Here is an 18,515-nt window from a genome sequence, read left to right as displayed (position 1 = left end):
TTTGGCAGAACAAAAAAGAGACCTAAACATGTCAGCATGATTTTTCTTCAATGAATTAAAAACCATAAAAGTAACAAGATCTGATCCAAATCCCTAAACTCCTGACATGGTGGTTTTGTCCTTTTCAGTCCCAAGATTCATATTACTGACTTTGAAAAAAGCTTTCTGCCTGGAAGCAGAAGTAATGGCAGCAGCACATAATTTATTTGAAATAGACTTCAAGGGTAGGCAGCCTGGAGTAGGGGGAAGAATACAGCCTGGAAAGATCTGGATTTGAATCTCAGTTCTGTCACTCAAGCCCACAGGCTAGTTACTTAATGCCTGTGTACCTCAGTTTCCTCATTGGAAAATGGGGGTTTTAGAATCTGGTTTGATGAGTTGTGAGGTTCAGTGAGGTAATAAAGTACTCACCTAGCATTGAGGGGTTTAATACTGGTAGGAGTCAGGATTATATTCATTTTGAGAATATTTTGAGAATTTGAGAATTTTTGTGAATTCAAATAGTTGGATCCAGAAGAATTTATTTATCACTCAGCTGTCCACTTTATCTTCACAGCTTGTCCTGTTTCAAAATTCTTTCATTTTTTTCTCATCCTATCAGAGAAAAAGTACTAGGTAAATGGCACTAAATCTTTAACTCCTATTTGTCACTGTTGCACATGGAACACTTATACCCAGGATTTGGGATTATCCTTCACAAGTCAGAACCATGTTGACTTAAGGGTCAGGAACCATATGCCAGTGATGTCCAGTTCAGAATTCAGGAGGCAGAGACTTTTTTCATACTGACACTATTGGCTTTTGAAGCAGGCCAACATAGGTTTGGCTTTGTGTAAGATACCAAACTTTTTCATCCCTAAAATGGAGTTTATGATCTTAAAAGACCCTCTATGATACGGCTTGCCAGCCTCTTTTCCTGTTACTCCCTTCTTTGTTATCTCTGCTCCATTTGGTTCTTCATTTGACCACAATCTCATGGTAACCTAAAGCCTTTGTGCATGCTTTTTCTTCCTCCTGGAAATCCCTACCAATACTGGCAATTCGCATGTATTCTTTAGATCCTTTTGGGCTATTAGTCTGGATAGGATGAGCAGTGCTGTAGTAACGAGTAGTCCCCCAAATTTCCATGGCTCAAACAACAGAAACATTTCTCGTTCATGCCAAGTGGGGCACTGTTCACCATTGTCTCTCTGGGATCCAAACTGATGGAAGTTCCCTCTCAACTTGCACTGCAGCCAGCAGGAACAAATGGGGTAGGGTGCATGCGAGCTCATAATGGTGACACCCATTCTGCTCACATCTCATTGGCCAAAGCAAGTTGTGCAGCCACACCAAACTTCAGAGGGGACAGGAAGTGCATTCCTACCGGAAGGAATAAGAATCAGAATACCAGTGAACAAACCTAATGACAGCCACACTCAGATATTGTTTCCTCAGGAAAGTCTTCCCTCCCCCAACTGACCACTCCCCAAACACAGACATGCTCTATTGTAGAAGTCTCTTTACTTAGCTCTCGGCCTAGCTAAGCTCCCTCAGAGCAGGACAGAGGTCTGTCACCTTCATCGTAGCTCGCTTGGCGTACAACCAGCATTCTGGTCCTGACAGGTAGTAGTGTGCACACGAGCAAGAAACCAAGACGGGACAAACATGTGCCTTTTGCGATGATTAAGTGTAAAATAGGAATAATAACTGCTTCATACAATTGTAAGGGTCAGCTTACAAAAAGTTCTAGAGTGCCTGTCCCAGGGATTTATAATAGGCCTTCAGTGTGCTCACGGTTGTTATTATGATAAGGACATTAGTAGTTAAAATAACTGACATTTATTAAGCATGTTTAATATGCCAGACACTCTCATGGGTACTTTAAGGAAGTTAAATGGTACAGTATTCTCATGTGTTGTGTCTGGGTCAATGCTAAAGCGATTCACAAGTAATTTGTCATAATAATAGTTAAGATTCTGAAGGTTACTACTTATTTGTTTTGGATGATTTAGAGGTATAGAGATGATGCTGTTTCTGTAGCATCTCATTCATTGGCGTTTTTTTCTGTAGTCGGAGAGAAAGGGGTGGAATTACAGCTAATAGTTGCTTTGTTTTAAAATGTGCCAGGGTCAATGTTAAACAAGTTACACAGACCATCCTATAATCTTCACACCACCCCTTTAAGTCAGGTACTGACAATCCCATTATACAGATGGGAACCCTGAGGAAGGGAAGTCAGTTATACATCCAGTAAGAGGCATGGCCAGGACTTAACTTCAGGGCTGCCTAGACTCTCTGGCTCATGATTTTAAGCAGCACGCTTACTGACTGTCCTCAGTTATCTCACCAGGAACCTTCCTTGACCCTGAGCACCCTCCTGGGTGTGTGTCAGGAATGTGAAGATCTTCTACCGACAGAGAGTATAGTTATAAACTGCTGAGCTAGTGCATAAAGTGATGTTGAATTCTTGGCAGGCAGTTTGTACATGGGATGATTTTATTGAACTTTTTTTGTTTGTTTTTTATCAGAGTAACCCGGGAGCACAGAGAAATGCTGGTGAAGCTGGCTAAACAGAACACGAACAAGGCCAAAGACTCTTTACGGAAGGTTCGTACCAACGCAATAAATAAGGTGAAGAAATCAAAGGACAAGGCCTCCGAGGACACCATTAGGCTCATAGAGAAACAGGTACTGTTGCCAACAGATGTCATATTTACATATCTGACCCAGAAAATCATTGTTCACATCTGAAGTGAAGAAAAGGAAAACAGTACTCCCAGTTCTTTCACTGACATGATTGGCATTGGCCGAGTCTGTCCTGGACCTGGCCCTGTGCTGGACCCTGGGAATACAGAGGAGGGGAGAGGAAGCTGCTGACCTTATCCAGGCTCTAACCTGAGCACTTTACAACACTTAATTTATCCCCATCACTGCAAAGAGAGGTGGGTGGGTGGTGAGGAAACTGAGGTTCACAGGAGGGAGGTCACTTGCCCAAGGTCACACTGCTGGTCAGTGGTAGCCGTAGGACCCAAGCCAGCAGACTGATCTCAGAGCCTGTACTCCAGGGCTCTCCTGTCTGTGCATGGTTGTCTGGGTGCTGAGAAGTGAGGACCTGGCCCTGTTTTTAGTGTGCTGAGTGAGGGCACTTGAACAAGTCTTAAAGGAGCGACTGGAGCGAAACAGAGACGAGGGGGAACGGGTAACAGCATGTACAAAGGTGTGGTGATGGGAAAGGGCACTTTTCAGTGAGATGACTGTGGCTTGGAGCCAGGATGACATAGGGAAAGGGCAGAGGTGACAGTGGCCAGCTTACTGCGGGTCTCCTGTACCAGGCTGAGGAGTTTGAACTTTAACATGTCCAGAGGTTCCCGTGTTGGCTCTGCATCTTTATTGGTCATTCGTGGCCACACTGATGCTGCATAACATACTACCTCGAAATTCAGTGATGTGTATTTCAAGCATTTTCTTACTCCTGTCTCTGTGGGTCAGCTGGGAGGTAGCTCTTCTAGGCTGAGCTCAATGTGGCTCAGCCATTGGGACTTCTCAGGTGACTCTAGTGGTAAAGAACCCGCCTGCCAATGCAGGAGATGCAAGAGATGCAGGTTTGAGCCCTGGGTTGGGGAGATCCCCTGGAGAAGGAAATGGCAACACACTCCAGTATTCTTGCCTGGAGAATCTTATGGACAGCTGGCAAGCTACAGTCCATAGCATCGCACAGAGTCGGACACAACTGAAGTGACTTAGCATGCACCTTCTCAGATCTTGGGGCTTAAAGTCAGCTCTACATCTCTCTCAACCTTCTGGAGTCAACAAGCTTCTCAGGGCATCTTTTCACGGCAACAGCAGATGGCAAGAGCGTAAGCTACTCAAGTACATTTTAAGCACCTGCTCTTTTCACATTCCACTGGCCAGGGAAATCTCATGTGCCAAGCCTAATATCACTGTGGAAGGGAAGTATACATGTTCATGGAGGTCTGGGGGACGGGGTGAATACTTCTTGAGCAATAATCTAATCTGTTGCGCATTAGAGTCACTCGAGGAGCTAATAAAAATATGGTTATATGGGACCCCTGCTCCCAGAGATTCAGTCAGCAAGTCAGGGGTGGGGCCTAGGGTACTGCATTTTAAAATGCTCCCCAGGTGATTCTGATGCAGTGACTCCCTTGAATGATTATTTTTTCAGAGCATTATTTTTCAGCAGAGCATCACACTTGTGTTTGAAGGTTGACTGTGGTGGCTGGGTGGAAACCAGATTGTAAGGGGCATAACTGGAAGTTGGGAGGCTGCTGCAGGAATCCAGCCAGGAAATGATGATGGCCTGAACTTGTGTGATACCCGTGTAATTAAGACAGAAAGATTAAAAAAAAAAGACAGATGATTTACCAGTATTGAGGAGACAGAATGTTTAGCTTATAAGCATTCTAAGGGGCTGTCCCAAAGCCTCCATCATCCACGATAAAAGCATTATGTTACGAAGATTGAACAGGAGTGTGGGCAGGAAAGGGCATAAAGAGGAAAGACGGGGAGGCCAGGAGAGTCGTTAGGGGGTCATGAGGACCCCTTCAATTGACTATTCCTTCCTCTTAGACTAACAGAATGCTAGTCATAGAGCAGGCCCAACAGTTACTCAGGGAAGAATTTTAGATGAATGTCTGGGCCTCCTACATTTTCTGATTCGGTAGGTCTGCGCAGGAATGTGTATTTTTGGAAGGCTCCCCAGACAAGGAGACATGGAAGAGGTGGTGACGCGGAAGCATGGCAGTGCACCCCTGTCGTGGCTCCGGGTTAGCGAGGGGCTCTACACTCAGTGTCACGGGACCTCGGGCAAGTTCTTGGAGCCTGTTTCTTCTGTGAAAAGGGGCTTGGAATTCCCGCTATGAAGGGATGCTCTGGGGATGCTAGAAGCACAGTGCGAGCGTCTGACACTGAGCCCCGCAGGGCTCGCCTCCTGCCCGCCCTGTGGTCTCGTTTTTCCCTGCATTAGCTCACAGAGACTTGTAGACCAGCCTGGCCTCTTCTGAGCACTCACTAGGCCTTGTAAGAGTCCAGCTGGGCCAGCTCCTTGTCCATCTCCCAGGGGATTTCATCGCTGTAGCAGACACTTGGCCTTTTCGTTGCTTTCCGGTGGTGAGCCTGTAACCTCTGATGCCTTTCAGGCACTCTCTCAGCAAGTCTGGGCCTCTGCCTCAGGGACTAGAGCCCATGCTCCTTGGAAAAGGAAGAACGATCACATAACCTACACTTGTTTTTTTAAAATGTCTTCTTGTACTTTAAGAAAAAAAAATTATTCAAGTAGCGTTAATTTATAACACTGTATATTTCATGTATACATTATTCTACAACATTCTTTTTCAACTTCTGTATACACTACAGTATGTTCATCACCAGAAGTTTAGTTTCCATCCATCACCATACACATTGACCCCTCCTTTAACCCTTTTTCAGTCCCCTCACATTTTCGGTGTAGGCCTTCAGGTTATCTCTGTAAACATATATGGAATATTACAAGAAAAAAGGTCATGCTATATGTAGTATTAACATGATACATCCAGTGCATTAATCTTTATTATTTAAGATATTATCACTTAAATGTTAGCTCTTGCCATTGTTGTTAATAACTTTAATTATTGTCATATGGTTAAAAGTTTGGGTAAGAAAATATTCAGGAGACAGCCATGAGCACACTTCATTTTTTTCTTGTTTCCCCAATAGAAGGCATCAATCTGGAGTTTTGGGTGTGCTTATTTATTGTTATTTATTAATTTGTTTAAGCAGGACAGGAACTAATTTCTGCTTTATCAAAAAGCTTTTATAATGTATTTTTAAATTTTGTTTCTGATTATCAAAGCAGTGTCGGTTCATTGTAGAAAATGTAGAGAATTCAGAGGACTTTAAAAATGGGGAAAATTTACCCTATAGTCCTGGATTTGGGGATATTTCTCCTTTTCCCCTTTTTTAACTACATAGTTTTTAAAAAAAAATTTGGTAGTTTACTTATTAATATATCCTTTATTTGTTGTATTTATTTTTCAGTTGTTTGACCCTGCTGGGCAGCATGTGATATCTTAGTTCCCTGACCAGGGATCAAACCCACACCCCCTGCATTGGCAGTGCGGAGTCTTAACCTCTGGACTGCCAGGGAAACTTGGGAACTTAACTACATAGTTTTTAAAATGATCAACTTTCTATCCAGTTTTTTATTTTCTGTTTAGCATTAAGATTATTAGCATTTTCTTCTTAAAAAACTCTTTGTAAACAGCCACACTCTGATGGTTGCAAAATAGTCCATCTTGTGGTTATACTGTAATTCACTTTCATAAGCCCTCTTTTTGGACATTTAGTTTGTTTAAACTTTTTTGTTATTATAAATAAGGTTGCAGTGAATGTTTTTATACATAGATCTTTGTTGAGATGACTTCCCCTAGGATAGAGTCTCATGTGTGGAATTATAGCACAAGGAAAATGCATATTTTTAAGGTTCTTGTTTTGTACTGTCTAAATCACTAGCAGGGTGTTTAGAATATGTGTATTTTAAAAATTCTTGGCCTTTTCTAATCCTTGACATTTGAACCTAGCATTTTTGATGTGAACGTAAAGTGTTGCTTACCTTGGAAGTATTGCTTTTACTTCCACATTCCACAGAAAAGATTTGTTGTTTCTATAAATCCATAAACCTTTCTAGATGATAATATACCTATGCATTTCTGATTTATCGACTTAGGGATTTATCCAAAATAAGTTATCAAGAATCTTATCTACAGAGTTGTCCATTGATGTATTATGTATAATAGAAAGCTGGGGAGAATTCCCTGGCGGTCCAGTGGTTACGACTCCATGCTTCCCCTGCAGGGGACAAAAGTTCCATCCCTGGTGAGGGAACTAAGATCACGCATGCCGCGTGGCGCAGCTGGAAGAGAAAAAAACAACAACTTGAAAGCTGTCTAAATTTCTGATAGTAGGAAAATAGCTTGTTTTACATCCATTCACTGGACTCTTTATATAGACATAAAAACACTTTCAGCCACAGTGAGTTTTCTTTTTAAGGTGAGATGCAAAAACACTTATTATTAAGTTTCATGTATGTGAAAAGTTTGGCAGCTTATTTACTTCAAAATACTAATGGTGGTCACTTGGATTATGAACAATTGTTATTTTTTTCTTTGTGAAATTTCTTTTTAAAATTTTTTTCCAAAATTCTTTTGCGGTCAGATTTTTTTAAAAAGCTGTATTATAAAAGTGTTTCGTCTTTTGTATACAAGAATAAAAGGGTTCAGTGGTATGTTCTCTCCACGCGGTCATGTCTGACCCCTACCGCTTCCCCCACAGCCTTCCCAGCCCCCAACCCAGGCCAGCTCTGCTGAAGAAGGACCAGAGTCTTCCCACTTGGGACTCTTGACATCTGCCAGCCTGCTGTTTCACCTTTGCTTCAGTTTGCTACAAGTGGGTCTGCTGAACATTAAAGCACTTGGCAGAAACCCCCAGTAAACCTAGCCAAGATCCTTTCACTGCTCCCTTTTCCTGAGACACAGCCGTTCTGAAGTGAAGCTGGGTGCTCGTGGGGTGAAGGGCTCCTGTGGCGGCAGGCAGGCAGGTAGGCTGGGCTGAGCGCGGCAGTGGGCGGGAGACACACCCCACGGCACTGCGGGTGTGCTGAGCTCTGCTCCCCAGGTCTGCCCTACGGGTGTCTGGTGGGCTCTTCCCATCCCCCTTTTCCATCTCCGCCTCTCATTATCCTGAACGTATAAGGAGCCAGCGTTGATGACAGTCATGACCATGACAGTGATGACATTGATGATGTTATCATCTTCATGAGGCAGTGTGTCGTAATAGAAAGAGCTCCTGCTGTGGAGACTGGCCTGAGTTCAAATCCTAGCTCTTTCATGTCTCCGCTTTGAAGGTCAGCAAATGGCTTCACCTTCCTGCGCCTGTTTCTTCATCTGTAAAGGGGAAACAGTAATGCCTGTCTCACAGGATTTGGCAAGAGGACCAAATGACACAGAATACTTAAAAGCAGCTAGTGTGCTGGCTGGTCTTCAGTAGTCATTTGTCCTATTTGTCCATCCTGCTCCTCTCCAAACCTTGTGACTTTCACTGTGGGACGGGATTGGACGGTTTTAATGAATCCAGCACAGCCTCCTTTGACTGAAGAAGGGCTAGGCCAGGTGCTGTGGGCTCCCAGAGGGGAGTAGCAGCACCACACTGGCAGTCCAGGGTGGGTGAGTTCTTGGCTCAGTCACATCACTGACTTTTTATGTGATCTTGGGCAGGTCAGTTAAAATGCCATGCCGTGGTCTACTGTCTTGTAAAATGGGGATAATACCTGTCCCATCTGCCTTATGGTATAGGTATGTGAGGTTGTTGGATCTGAATGAGGTCACAGAGGACAAAACACTTCTGCGTAGTGTGAACTGTTGTGCAACTATCGGGTGAAATAATATTAAAAGGAGATCAAACCAGTCAATCCTAAAGATAATCAGTCCTGAATATTCATTGGAAGGACTGATGCTGAAGCTGCAATACTTTGGCCACCTGATGGGAAGAGCCGACTCATTGGAAAAGAACCTGATGCTGGGAAAGATTGAAGGCAGGAGAAGTGGGCAACAGAGGGCGAGATGGTTGGATGGCATCACTGACTCAATGGGCATGAGTTTGAGCAAGTTTCGAGATGTGGTGAAGGACAGGGAAGCCTGGTGTGCTGCAGTCCATCAGGTTGCAAAGAATGGGACAGGACTGAGTGACTGAACAAGAACAAAGGGAGATAATAATAGTATTTTCTGTATTTTGAACATGATGGGAAGTGATGCATGTAAAGTTTTTAGCCCAGTGTTGGGCTCTTAGTAAATAGATGCTGTTGTCTGTATCCTTGTTGTTAATCATTGTTATTTTAAGATGGAAAAGAACTTGAAGGTGGACTGTCCCCAAGGGCACTCTGTGCCTGTAATATGGCAGAGAGTTAGTAAATATTTTCATTAATTGATTAATTTAAAAAGAAGTCAGAAAGTGATAGTAAAAGTCAGAGTAACACAAGCAATATTTGCATAGCAAATAACCAGTTTAAACATACTTGCATATTTATGATCTTATTTAACCCTCACAATTCCTTTCTGAGGGAGGGACTCACATCCCCATTGGAGAGATATGGAAACTGAGACTCAGGGTGGGGAAATGACTGGCATCCTGTCACCCCACTGAGAACTGAAGCCAGAACCACGTTACCAGCCGGTTCCTCCAGGTACCCTTCCACCCCTTAGTCCCAGTCTCTGTCCTCAGACTCCATCTTTCCCGAGGAGGCTTGCAGCCCTCGTTCCTGGCTGTCTCAGGCTACCTGCATGCGGGTGCCGAGGGCTACTGGGCACCACGCCACACCCCACACAAGGAGGCTGCTTGGGGTGGGGGCACAGGAAGCCTCTCGGGGGCTTGTGCCAGCTGAGTGAGGATCCCAGGCAGCCCCTCTGAGCTGGTCCTGTTCAGAGTGCCCGGCAGGCCCAGAGCTTTGCTCTCCCCTCCTCCAAAATGTGCAGCTGTTGCTATGGCAAGAGTCTGGCTGTCTCCCTGCCTGGGACCAATTGCTCCAAATCCTTTTTAGTTGCTATCCTTTCCAGGGCATTTATTTCCCGGTTCCTGGCCAAGGCCTGTGGTCTGCAAATAAAGATGTCAAACAGCCGCTGCGCTGAGCACACAGAACTGGGGACCACACTGCCGCCTTCAGAGCTTCCTGCCTGAGGCCTCTTAGACGTGGGACTGCAGGCTTGCAGCACTCACTCAGTTGTACTGTTTCTTTTTTCATTCTTAGAGGGAGTTTATGTTTCCTACAGAAAATGTGGAGGATACAGAAAAGCACAGAAAACTAATAATTATTCATTTAGGAAATATTTCCTGAGCTCTTGCTATGGACTAAGTTTTATGCTGTATGTGACAGATACCAACATGAATAATACATTTCCTGTCTTCCCATCACTAAAAGATAATCACTAGTAATATTTTGACACATTTTCTTCTAGTTTTTAAAAATATGCATATTTTAAATATATTTGAGATCATTTCTACTATGTATATACACATTTTGTATTCTCTTTTTTCTTGAATTCAAGGGTAACATGGGCATGTTTCCATGATGTTATAAATAATATCTTGAAACATTATTTCTTTTTCTCTGATTACAAAAGCAATCCATGCTTGTTATAAAACAGACATGTCAGAAATGTATACTGGAATGTTATTTGTATTTTTACCCTCTCCATGAGAAGTAGACAGTCTTAACCCTTTTTAATGACTATATTCAATTACATATACTATCATTTTAAGTTTTCTTATTTTTGATTATAAGCTTTGATAAATATCTTTGCATGTAGACCTTAAGGACATTTTCTCAGATTCTATTCATGTGATAATTTCCCAGTTGAGAGAATTTGGGGTTAAAAATGATATGAACACTTGCATCAATTTGAATTCCTATCCATGATATGTGAGTTCATCCATTTCACTACAGCTCTGGTATTGACTATTATAATTAAAAACCGCAACATCAAATTTTGTTAACTGTGATAACTAAATTATATCTTGGTTTAATTTGCATTTCTTCAGTGTCTATTGAATTTTCCATGTTTGTTAACCAGATGTACTTCATCTTTTTTCAAGATTTTTTTTTTCTCCTTGTTTATTGGGATCTTAATATTCTCCTTATCAATTGGTATGAGGGCCTTATATAGCAGAGTGTCTGAAGTGTAGGAAATTCTAGAGTTTCATTAAGGGACAGATTAGACTGACTTCTCTGTACTGTTATAGTTGTTAACTGTTTGGGGGCTCTGCAGTCAGACTACCCAGGATTAAATTCTTGTCATTGCTACTTACAGCTATGGATCCTGAACAAATGATTTTAACTGCCTCAGTTTCCTCATCTGTGAAATGGGGACATAACACTGTCTCGTGGTGTCTATTTCTTCCTCTTCAGAGTCAGTAAGAGCATATATACAAAGTTCTTAGTCCAGTGCCTGGCTGGGATGCAATTCACATGAGCTTTTGTCACCATTATTATTTCCCAGATAACCTTCACAGTTCCAGAACGTTTCTCCCCCTCCACTTCTCAGCCCCAGTTACCAGGTTGTCTCATTTTGTTTTTCTACAGATCAGCCAAATGGCCGACGACACAGTTGCCGAGCTAGACAGGCATCTGGCCGTGAAAACCAAAGAACTCCTTGGATGAAAGCCCAGCCGGGGCAGCAGTGCTCCAGAGCCCAGTTCCTAGTGGATCCCACGGGTGGCAAATCGGCACTTCTCTATTCCATCCATACGGAAGGTTGTCACCTCGCAGCTGTCAGTCCTGGTGACTGACCGCCCTCCAGTGGGACACTGTTTATTCTCTTCCTCCTGTCCCCTGACCACTGTATCTGCTCTGGCCCTTCTGGCATGGGTGGTCCTCAGAGACACTCTGTTGCTGACAGAAGGCCTTCACTTGGGCCATTTGTCTTGACCGTGACGTCACCAAGCTGCCAGGACCATTGGCAGGCTTGCCACTGTCTGCTCCTCATCTCGGGAGCCTCCTTTTCAGACAATTAGTCAGGCCCTGTCCCCACTTTTGAACTCTGCTTGAGCCAGTGTGAGCCTTCACCCGTGTTGGATACCTTTGCTAGAGGCCCATTTTCGGCAAACAGTAAAACCTAAATAAATTGGAAAGAATAAGCACAAAGGAAACGATGGGATCGGTCTGGATTCATGATCTCCGAGGACGGTGTGTAAAGCATCCGGAACAGTGCTCTTGCTCTTTCCCCTTACCGTCCTCCCACTCCTTGCTGGCCGGTCCAGCTTGGATAGCGTGTCCTTTCCCCCTGCCCCAACCTAGGATGCCTGTTGTTGGCTCTCCTAGCACTGTCCACTGCTTTTTTTTATCTGAACCTCAATATTCTTTTTGATAACTAGTCTGTATATTTTTAGTTTCCTTACACATTGGCATAATGTCTGGAACATAGTGAGCACTCAGTGTGTTGTGAATGAAGGGCACAGAGAAGCTGCTCAACAAATGCTGGCTGCTTTTCCTTTCTCTGCACTCTGAACACGGTTCTTCTGTCATTTTTCACTCTTGCCTCTGTCCTCAGCATTTACTCAGTAATGAGATCTCTGTCCCCAGGGCCTGTCTGTTACTGATGGACAAGTTGTTTATTGTGGCGCATCTTTGGGTACTAGGTTAACTTACGTTGTCCCCCCAGTAATTCTTTTCCCTTTGTTTGTTCATTTATTCAGTCATTCATTCATAATCTAGCCGTCATGAGCTAGATTCATTACACTTCTAGGTAATCTTTTTAATCCTCACAGTAAACTCACAAGATGTAGATTATCCCCATTTTGCAAGTAGGAAAACTAAGACATGATGATATCAGATAACTTGCCCAAAGTGTTAGAGGGTTTCATTGTCAGCCTCATTTTACAGAGAGGTTCAGTTTCTTGCCCGGGATTACACAGCTACCAACGGGCAGACCTGGGCGTCACGGTGAGGCCTGATCTCAATCCTGTGCTCTGCCCACTGCACCCTGCTGCCTTCACAAACGGTGAAGCGCCCACTTTGCGCCAGGTACTGTGCTCTGTGCTGGGACTAAAAAAATGGGGGAGACACGGCCCCTGTCTTTGAGAGGTGCATGGTCACTGGACTGTGTTGCTGTCTATGGTCTCTTGGCCGGAAAGTAGAAGGGCTATTCCAGTTCTGCCAGATGTCTGCCTTTAGAATAGAACCCTCTCTGGCGGCAGCAGGGCCTGGCTACACTCCTGCCAAGCAGCATCCACATTCTCTCTGCTGTTTGCTTCCCCTCAGACTCTGTCCCCTGTGAGAGGTAATAAAGGTTGCGCTTCTCCCTCTGCTTGTACTGGCAGAACGCGCTGCACAACAGCCAGTGGGATTCAAGGTCAGAGTTAGGTCAAAGATGAAAGAAGGGAACACAGTCTGCAGCCCCGCTTACCTGTCCTCAGTCCAACTGCATTCACCAGCCCCGAGTAGCCATCACACGGTCAGAAGTCAGCCAGGGGGAGGGACAGGGAAAGAAACAGCAATCAAGGGAGATATTTTTTAGGGGGTAAGACACATGGCAGGGGCTTTGCAACAGTCTTTCGTGAGTGGCCGAAATCCCCCACTCACTACAAATGTGCTGCTCAAAGATGCAGGATTTTTTAATAAACAGAGGAAATGATAAATTATGTTGTAACTCCACTCCAAAGGCATTTGGTTCTTAACAGCCAAATCCTCTGTAGTCTTTAAATAAACAAAAACTTATTTGGTGAACAGACGGGGGGGAAAATGAAAGATTTTCTGTACTTGGGCTCCACATGTCAACAATTTCTCTCCTGTGTGTATGTTGGCCAAAGCCGTATATCATGATAAATGAATAAAGGAAAACCTCGAGCCCAGGGCAGTCAGACGGCTCAGCAAATGGCTTTCAGCTGATTGCTCTATTTCGGTTGACATTTATCAAAGGGTTTCTCTGCTGCCCTGCATGTCAGGCCTGCCGTGGTGGCAGGGACGAGAGGGAAACTACCTGTGTGGATGTGCTGAGGAGTGAGCGATGCTGGAGCCATTCATCCTCCCTTCTCGAGTCTCTCTTTCACAAAGAAAACCCAGGTATGGAAATTCTGACACTTGCCAGAAAAATTAACCACGTCCTCTACTCAGTTCAACGGCTTTCAAAGTCCCATGAAAAATACAGGCCAAAGAGAATTTGGGAACTTCTTTATCTGTTTATTTTTTCTTCTTTCTTGTGTATGTGTATGTGTGTGTGTTAGAAATTACAGAAGAAACTGGAAGGTAAAAAGTTAAGCATCTCTTACAAATTCTGAATTGCATACTCCCCTTTAACAATTAGATGTATGTACTTCCAGACCTTTCCCTATGTGTGTGTAATTTTTTGAAAAACAGGGATGTGCACCATTCTGTTTTTGTTGTGAAACTGGACTTTTTTTTTTTTTTTAAACTCAACATGTCATGGCCCTCTAGCCCCTTTTTCATTGCCTTACAGTATTCCATAATAAGGATGTAATATAACTTATTATCACTCCCATGGTATTTTAAAAAATAATTTCAACTGCGTTGGAAGATGTTTCTATTTATTTTTTTATTTTGAGAAAAAGAACCCCTCATCTAAGTTGATCTCTTTTGAGGCCCTCGTCAGCCTCAGACTACCATTTATTAAGTCCCTCCTGTAAACCAGGTACATTGCTGAACGCTTTACATGTGTTACTACATTTAAATGTCTGAACAGTCCTAGTTGGTGTAGGTAAGACTCCTATCTGTGATTACATATTAGAAAACCAAGGTTCAGAAAAGGTGCACACAGCTCTTACTAGTAAGTGCTGGAGTGAAGTTTGAGATTCAGATCTAACTTTTAAGTGGGGCCCCTGATCAATGCGCTTCAGTTTTTTAAGTGTTCATTAAGTACTGACTCAGAATGTACCCAGCAGTTTCTGGGCCCTGAGGGTGATATGAGGGAAGCAGAGAGCTCACTTTTATAAAATGATTAGAAAACTCTTTCTAGCAAAGGGCTGCATGCAGAACAGTCCAGTGGCTGACACATAGACAACAGTGAAGAAATGGTAGCTCTTATAGAGACAGTCAAGATTACGTATTTATTCCTCCTCTAGAACCTATTGGAGAATCAGGGAGCGAGCAGAAGGACCATCCAGAAGTGAATACTGATAATAACCACAGTAATAGTATTTGGCTAGGTGCTTTTTAGTTTTCAAAGTTCTATCAATACATCCTTTATCTCATTGGAACCACTGGGCGAAGCTTTGCAAGTTCTTTTGCTCCAATAAGGGTCAGTTTTCATTATGTGTGTAAACAGGTACATTCTCTATTTTTAGGGGTGCAAGTTTTGAAATGGACACTATACATGGATATATATATCTATGTATATCCATATATATATGGAAAATATATTTCATAGATTACATTGTTTACATTTTCTGTATTTTGATGAGAGTTGGACTGAAAGTGATGTGTTTCAGTCTCCTGTTATTAGCATTTCTATTTCTCTCTGCATTTCCTGTAATTTCTGCTCTGTGAAAGTGCTGGTGTGTTGTTTGCTGCAGAGATAGCTTGAGTCACACCTTCTCCGTCTCATTCAGTGCCAGGAGTCTGAATTCTATCTTGTCATAGATCAAGATCGCAGCCCTTGCAATCTTTTTGTTTACATTTGCTTGGTGTATCTTCCCCGTTCGTTTATTTTTAGGCTTTTTGAATCAGTGTGCTAGGTGTATATCTTTTATAGAGTTAGATTTTATCCTGTGAACCCTTCTAAAACTCTTTTTGAGTTTTTGTCTTTATTTTTCATTGTAGTAGAACACACATTGCATAAAATATGCCATTTTTAATATGGCATTCTTAACCATCCTTAAATATAGAGTTAGGAGTGTCAAATACTTTCATATGGCTGTGCAACCAGTTTCCAAACTCTTAAACTCAGTCCCTTAAACAACTCCCATCCCTCCCTCTCCCAGCCCTTGGCAGCCACCATTTACTTTCTGTCTCTGTGAATTTAACTGTGCTAAGTACCTCATATAAATGGAATCACACAGCATTTGCCTTGTTGTGACTAGCTTATTTCACTTAGCATAATGTAGCGTGTGTCAGAATAGCTTTCCTTTTTAATGCTGAAAAATGTTCTATTGTCTGTATGTATGAGATTCCTTTCAATAGATGACTTAAACTCATTTATATTTATTGATAATACTGTTAGGTTTAGTAGAACCCACTTACTTTTTTTCTTTCTGTGCAGTGTTAACAAAAGCTGGTTTGGTGTTGAAACCCTTAGCATTAGATGGAGAAGGGTTGCTTCTGCAGAGAGGAAGTTACTATTTGTTGAATGAACAAATGAGTGATGATCCTTGTCTCTTCTCTTCCTCTCCTCTGGTCTCTGTTTTAATCCAGCCTGTACTGTTAGGTCAGATCAACCTGAAATGTAGCCTTTATCCTTTCATTCTTCTGTCCCCAAACCTTCAATGACTCCTCATTGGCTGCTGAATTATGGTCAAATTCTTTCTCCCTGGCATCCAGTAACTTCTGCAGTCCCTCTCTTTAGCTGTGACATACCACCCTCAGCTACCCTGCTAAGGCAGCCAGTGCTTACGCTGAGTGGAATGACAGCTTTTCTGAAATTTTGTGCTGCTTTCTTCTACCTCCATGTCTTTTCTTGGGCTATTTTCTTTGCCTGGCGTGTGCTCCTTTAAATCCCTGCCCCACACAGGAGGCAGAATTTCTGTCTAGCCTTCAAAAGCCATAGTCCCATGTCCTTCCTTACACTAACCTATTCATTTCTTTAAAAAAAAAATTTTTTTTTTCTTAATTCATTTGGCTGCCTCGGGTCTTAACTTGTGTTGTACAGAATCTTTTGTTGCAGCGTGTGGACTTAGTTGCTTAGTGATATGTGAGATCTTAGTTCCCTGACCAGGGGTTGAACCCATGTCCCCTGCTTTGCAAGACAGATTTTTTAAAAAATTTATTTACTTTTAATTGAAGGATAATTGCTTTACAATATTGGTTTCCTTTCTGCCATACATCAACAGCAAGGCGGATTCTTAACCCCTGGACCATCAGAGAAGTCCCAAACCCATGTATTGATCTACCTGTTCCCCCTCACCCCTAGCCCTACGTGTGTGTAGATAGCATCTCCACTTGAATGTTCCTCGTGCACCACAACTCCACGGCCCCACCTGGCTTGCTCGTCCCCATCCCCCCATGCCTGCTCCCCTCCTGCATTTTCTCTGGGAATGGCATCACCTCCACTCAGGTGCCAAGCCAGGACACCGGCAGTCACCTGGGTTCCGCCTCCCTCACCCCGTTCATCCAGTCATAAGTCCTGTCATTTCTGACTCTGCTTTCCTTTCTGGGTGCGCTTTGAGGGGTACAAACCCAAGAACAGATGTGGCACGTGTCCCGGCCTGGCCTTGCTGGAGTCTCTGGCCCTGCCTCAGAGGCAGAGTGACACTGCCGTTAGATGAGCCCTTGTGTGTGTGTGTGTGTGTGTGTGTGTGTGTGTGTGTGCGCGTGTGTGTGTGCGCGCGCGCGTGTGTGCGCGCGCGCGCGCTTAGTCACTCAGTCGTGTCTGACTCTTTGCGACCCTATGGACTGTAGCCTGCCAGGCTCCTCTGTCCATGGAATTCTCCTCCAGGGGATCTTCCCAATCCAGGGATCAAACCCAGGTCTCCTGCATTCAAAGCGGATTCTACACCACCTGAGCCACTGGGGAAGCCAAGCCCCGAAAGGCTGCAGCACAGTGGCTCCTCCACAGGCTGACTCCTGCCTGGGTTGTGGTCTCTCAACTGCCCCCAGCGGCCGGGCACATGCGGTTTCTCTCCCCTCCAGGCTCCAGCCTCGGCTAAAGTCACCCCCTCTTTGCTGACGAGAACAACAACAAATCCTGGGCTTTTGCTGTCTACCGGGCAACTCGACAAACTATTATTTTGCTCTTTTTAAGAAAGAGGAAGCAAGCACAGACAGGTGAACTTAACTTGTTCCAAGAGGCAGAACAGAGGGAGACTTAGAACACAGGGAGTCTGGTGTCTGACCCCTAGCTAGGCTGCCTCAATACATTATTTTTTAAAATCAATCAGTCAATTACTTTGGTTGCATCAGATCTTAGCTGCAGCGCATGGTATCTCTGTTGCAGCACGAGGCTTCTCTGGTTGCGGTAGGTTCAGTAGTCGCGGCACTCAGGCTCAGCTCCCCCACCCACGTCATATGGGGTATTTGTTCCTCGACCAGGGATCGAACCTGCGTCCCCTGCATTGGAAGGCAGATTCTCAACCACCAGATTGCCAGGGAAGTCCCTCAATACGATATTTTAGCTAAGAGACCAGAGGGGCTGGAAAGGCCTTGTGCGGTGCTGAAGAGGCCAGAGAGAACGCACAGATCCTGTCCCAGTTTTGTCCTTTCCAAAGAAGGGCATGGCAACCCGCTCCAGTATTCTGGCCTGGAGAATTCCACGGACAGAGGAGCCTGGCAGGCTACAGTCCATAGGGTCGCAAAGAGTAGGACATGACTGAGTGACTAACACGTGTCCTCGCTAAAGGTTCCTCCACCTCCCCAGGAGTCCCAAGGAGAGGCTTAGACAGGATCAGCGGTTTTAAACATGGCTAGAGAATCCCTGCTGCTCCCTGACATGTTCACCCATTTGGGGGAAAATAAAAGCAATGTAGCAATCGTTTCCACAAAATTATTTAACTAAAAGACTGCATTCTTAACATCTTGCTCTTCCTACTTCTGTTATTGGTGTTAACATATTCTTTCTCTAATGGAACGATAAGAAGTTGGTGATTCTAAAAAAAAAAATCCTCATTTAGAAAAATAAAAAGTTGGTCACCTTCTGTTGGTCCCCTCCATTTTTTCTAACTGTACAGTTGCTTGAATCTCAAAGAGTGGGAGTCGTAGGACCTCACCTACTCTTAGAGCTGATATCCCCAGCGCTGTCATCCCTACAAAGCCAGAGCTGTAACCAGGGAGAGAAGCGAAGGGGGCGGTTTGACCTGTGTGGGTGTCAGGGACCCGGTGGGTGAAC

The 18,515-nt window shown here is 43.9% G+C and overlaps 1 protein-coding gene across 5 annotated transcripts in view; it reads left to right on the top strand.

Moving 5' to 3' along the window:
- The window catches only part of MRRF (mitochondrial ribosome recycling factor), a 58,038-nt gene extending 42,254 nt beyond the window's left edge, over nucleotides 1-15,784 (top strand). For 3 of the 5 annotated variants that reach the window (XM_065928520.1, XM_065928519.1, XM_065928518.1), the window contains exons 6-7: nucleotides 2,511-2,670; nucleotides 11,108-15,779. In XM_065928520.1, the coding sequence (XP_065784592.1) occupies nucleotides 2,511-2,670; nucleotides 11,108-11,185 (238 nt within the window). In that variant the 3' untranslated portion in view covers nucleotides 11,186-15,779. Of the gene's footprint in view, nucleotides 1-2,510; nucleotides 2,671-11,107 lie in introns of all 5 variants that reach the window. The other 2 variants (XM_065928521.1, XM_065928522.1) reach the window with 1 other exon arrangement.
- Nucleotides 15,785-18,515: the final 2,731 nt, after the last annotated feature.

The sequence above is a fragment of the Muntiacus reevesi genome, chromosome 3 (genome assembly GCF_963930625.1).
Source record: "Muntiacus reevesi chromosome 3, mMunRee1.1, whole genome shotgun sequence".
Classification (NCBI taxonomy): Eukaryota; Metazoa; Chordata; class Mammalia; order Artiodactyla; family Cervidae; genus Muntiacus; species Muntiacus reevesi.
This window is presented reverse-complemented; position numbering and strand designations above follow the sequence as displayed.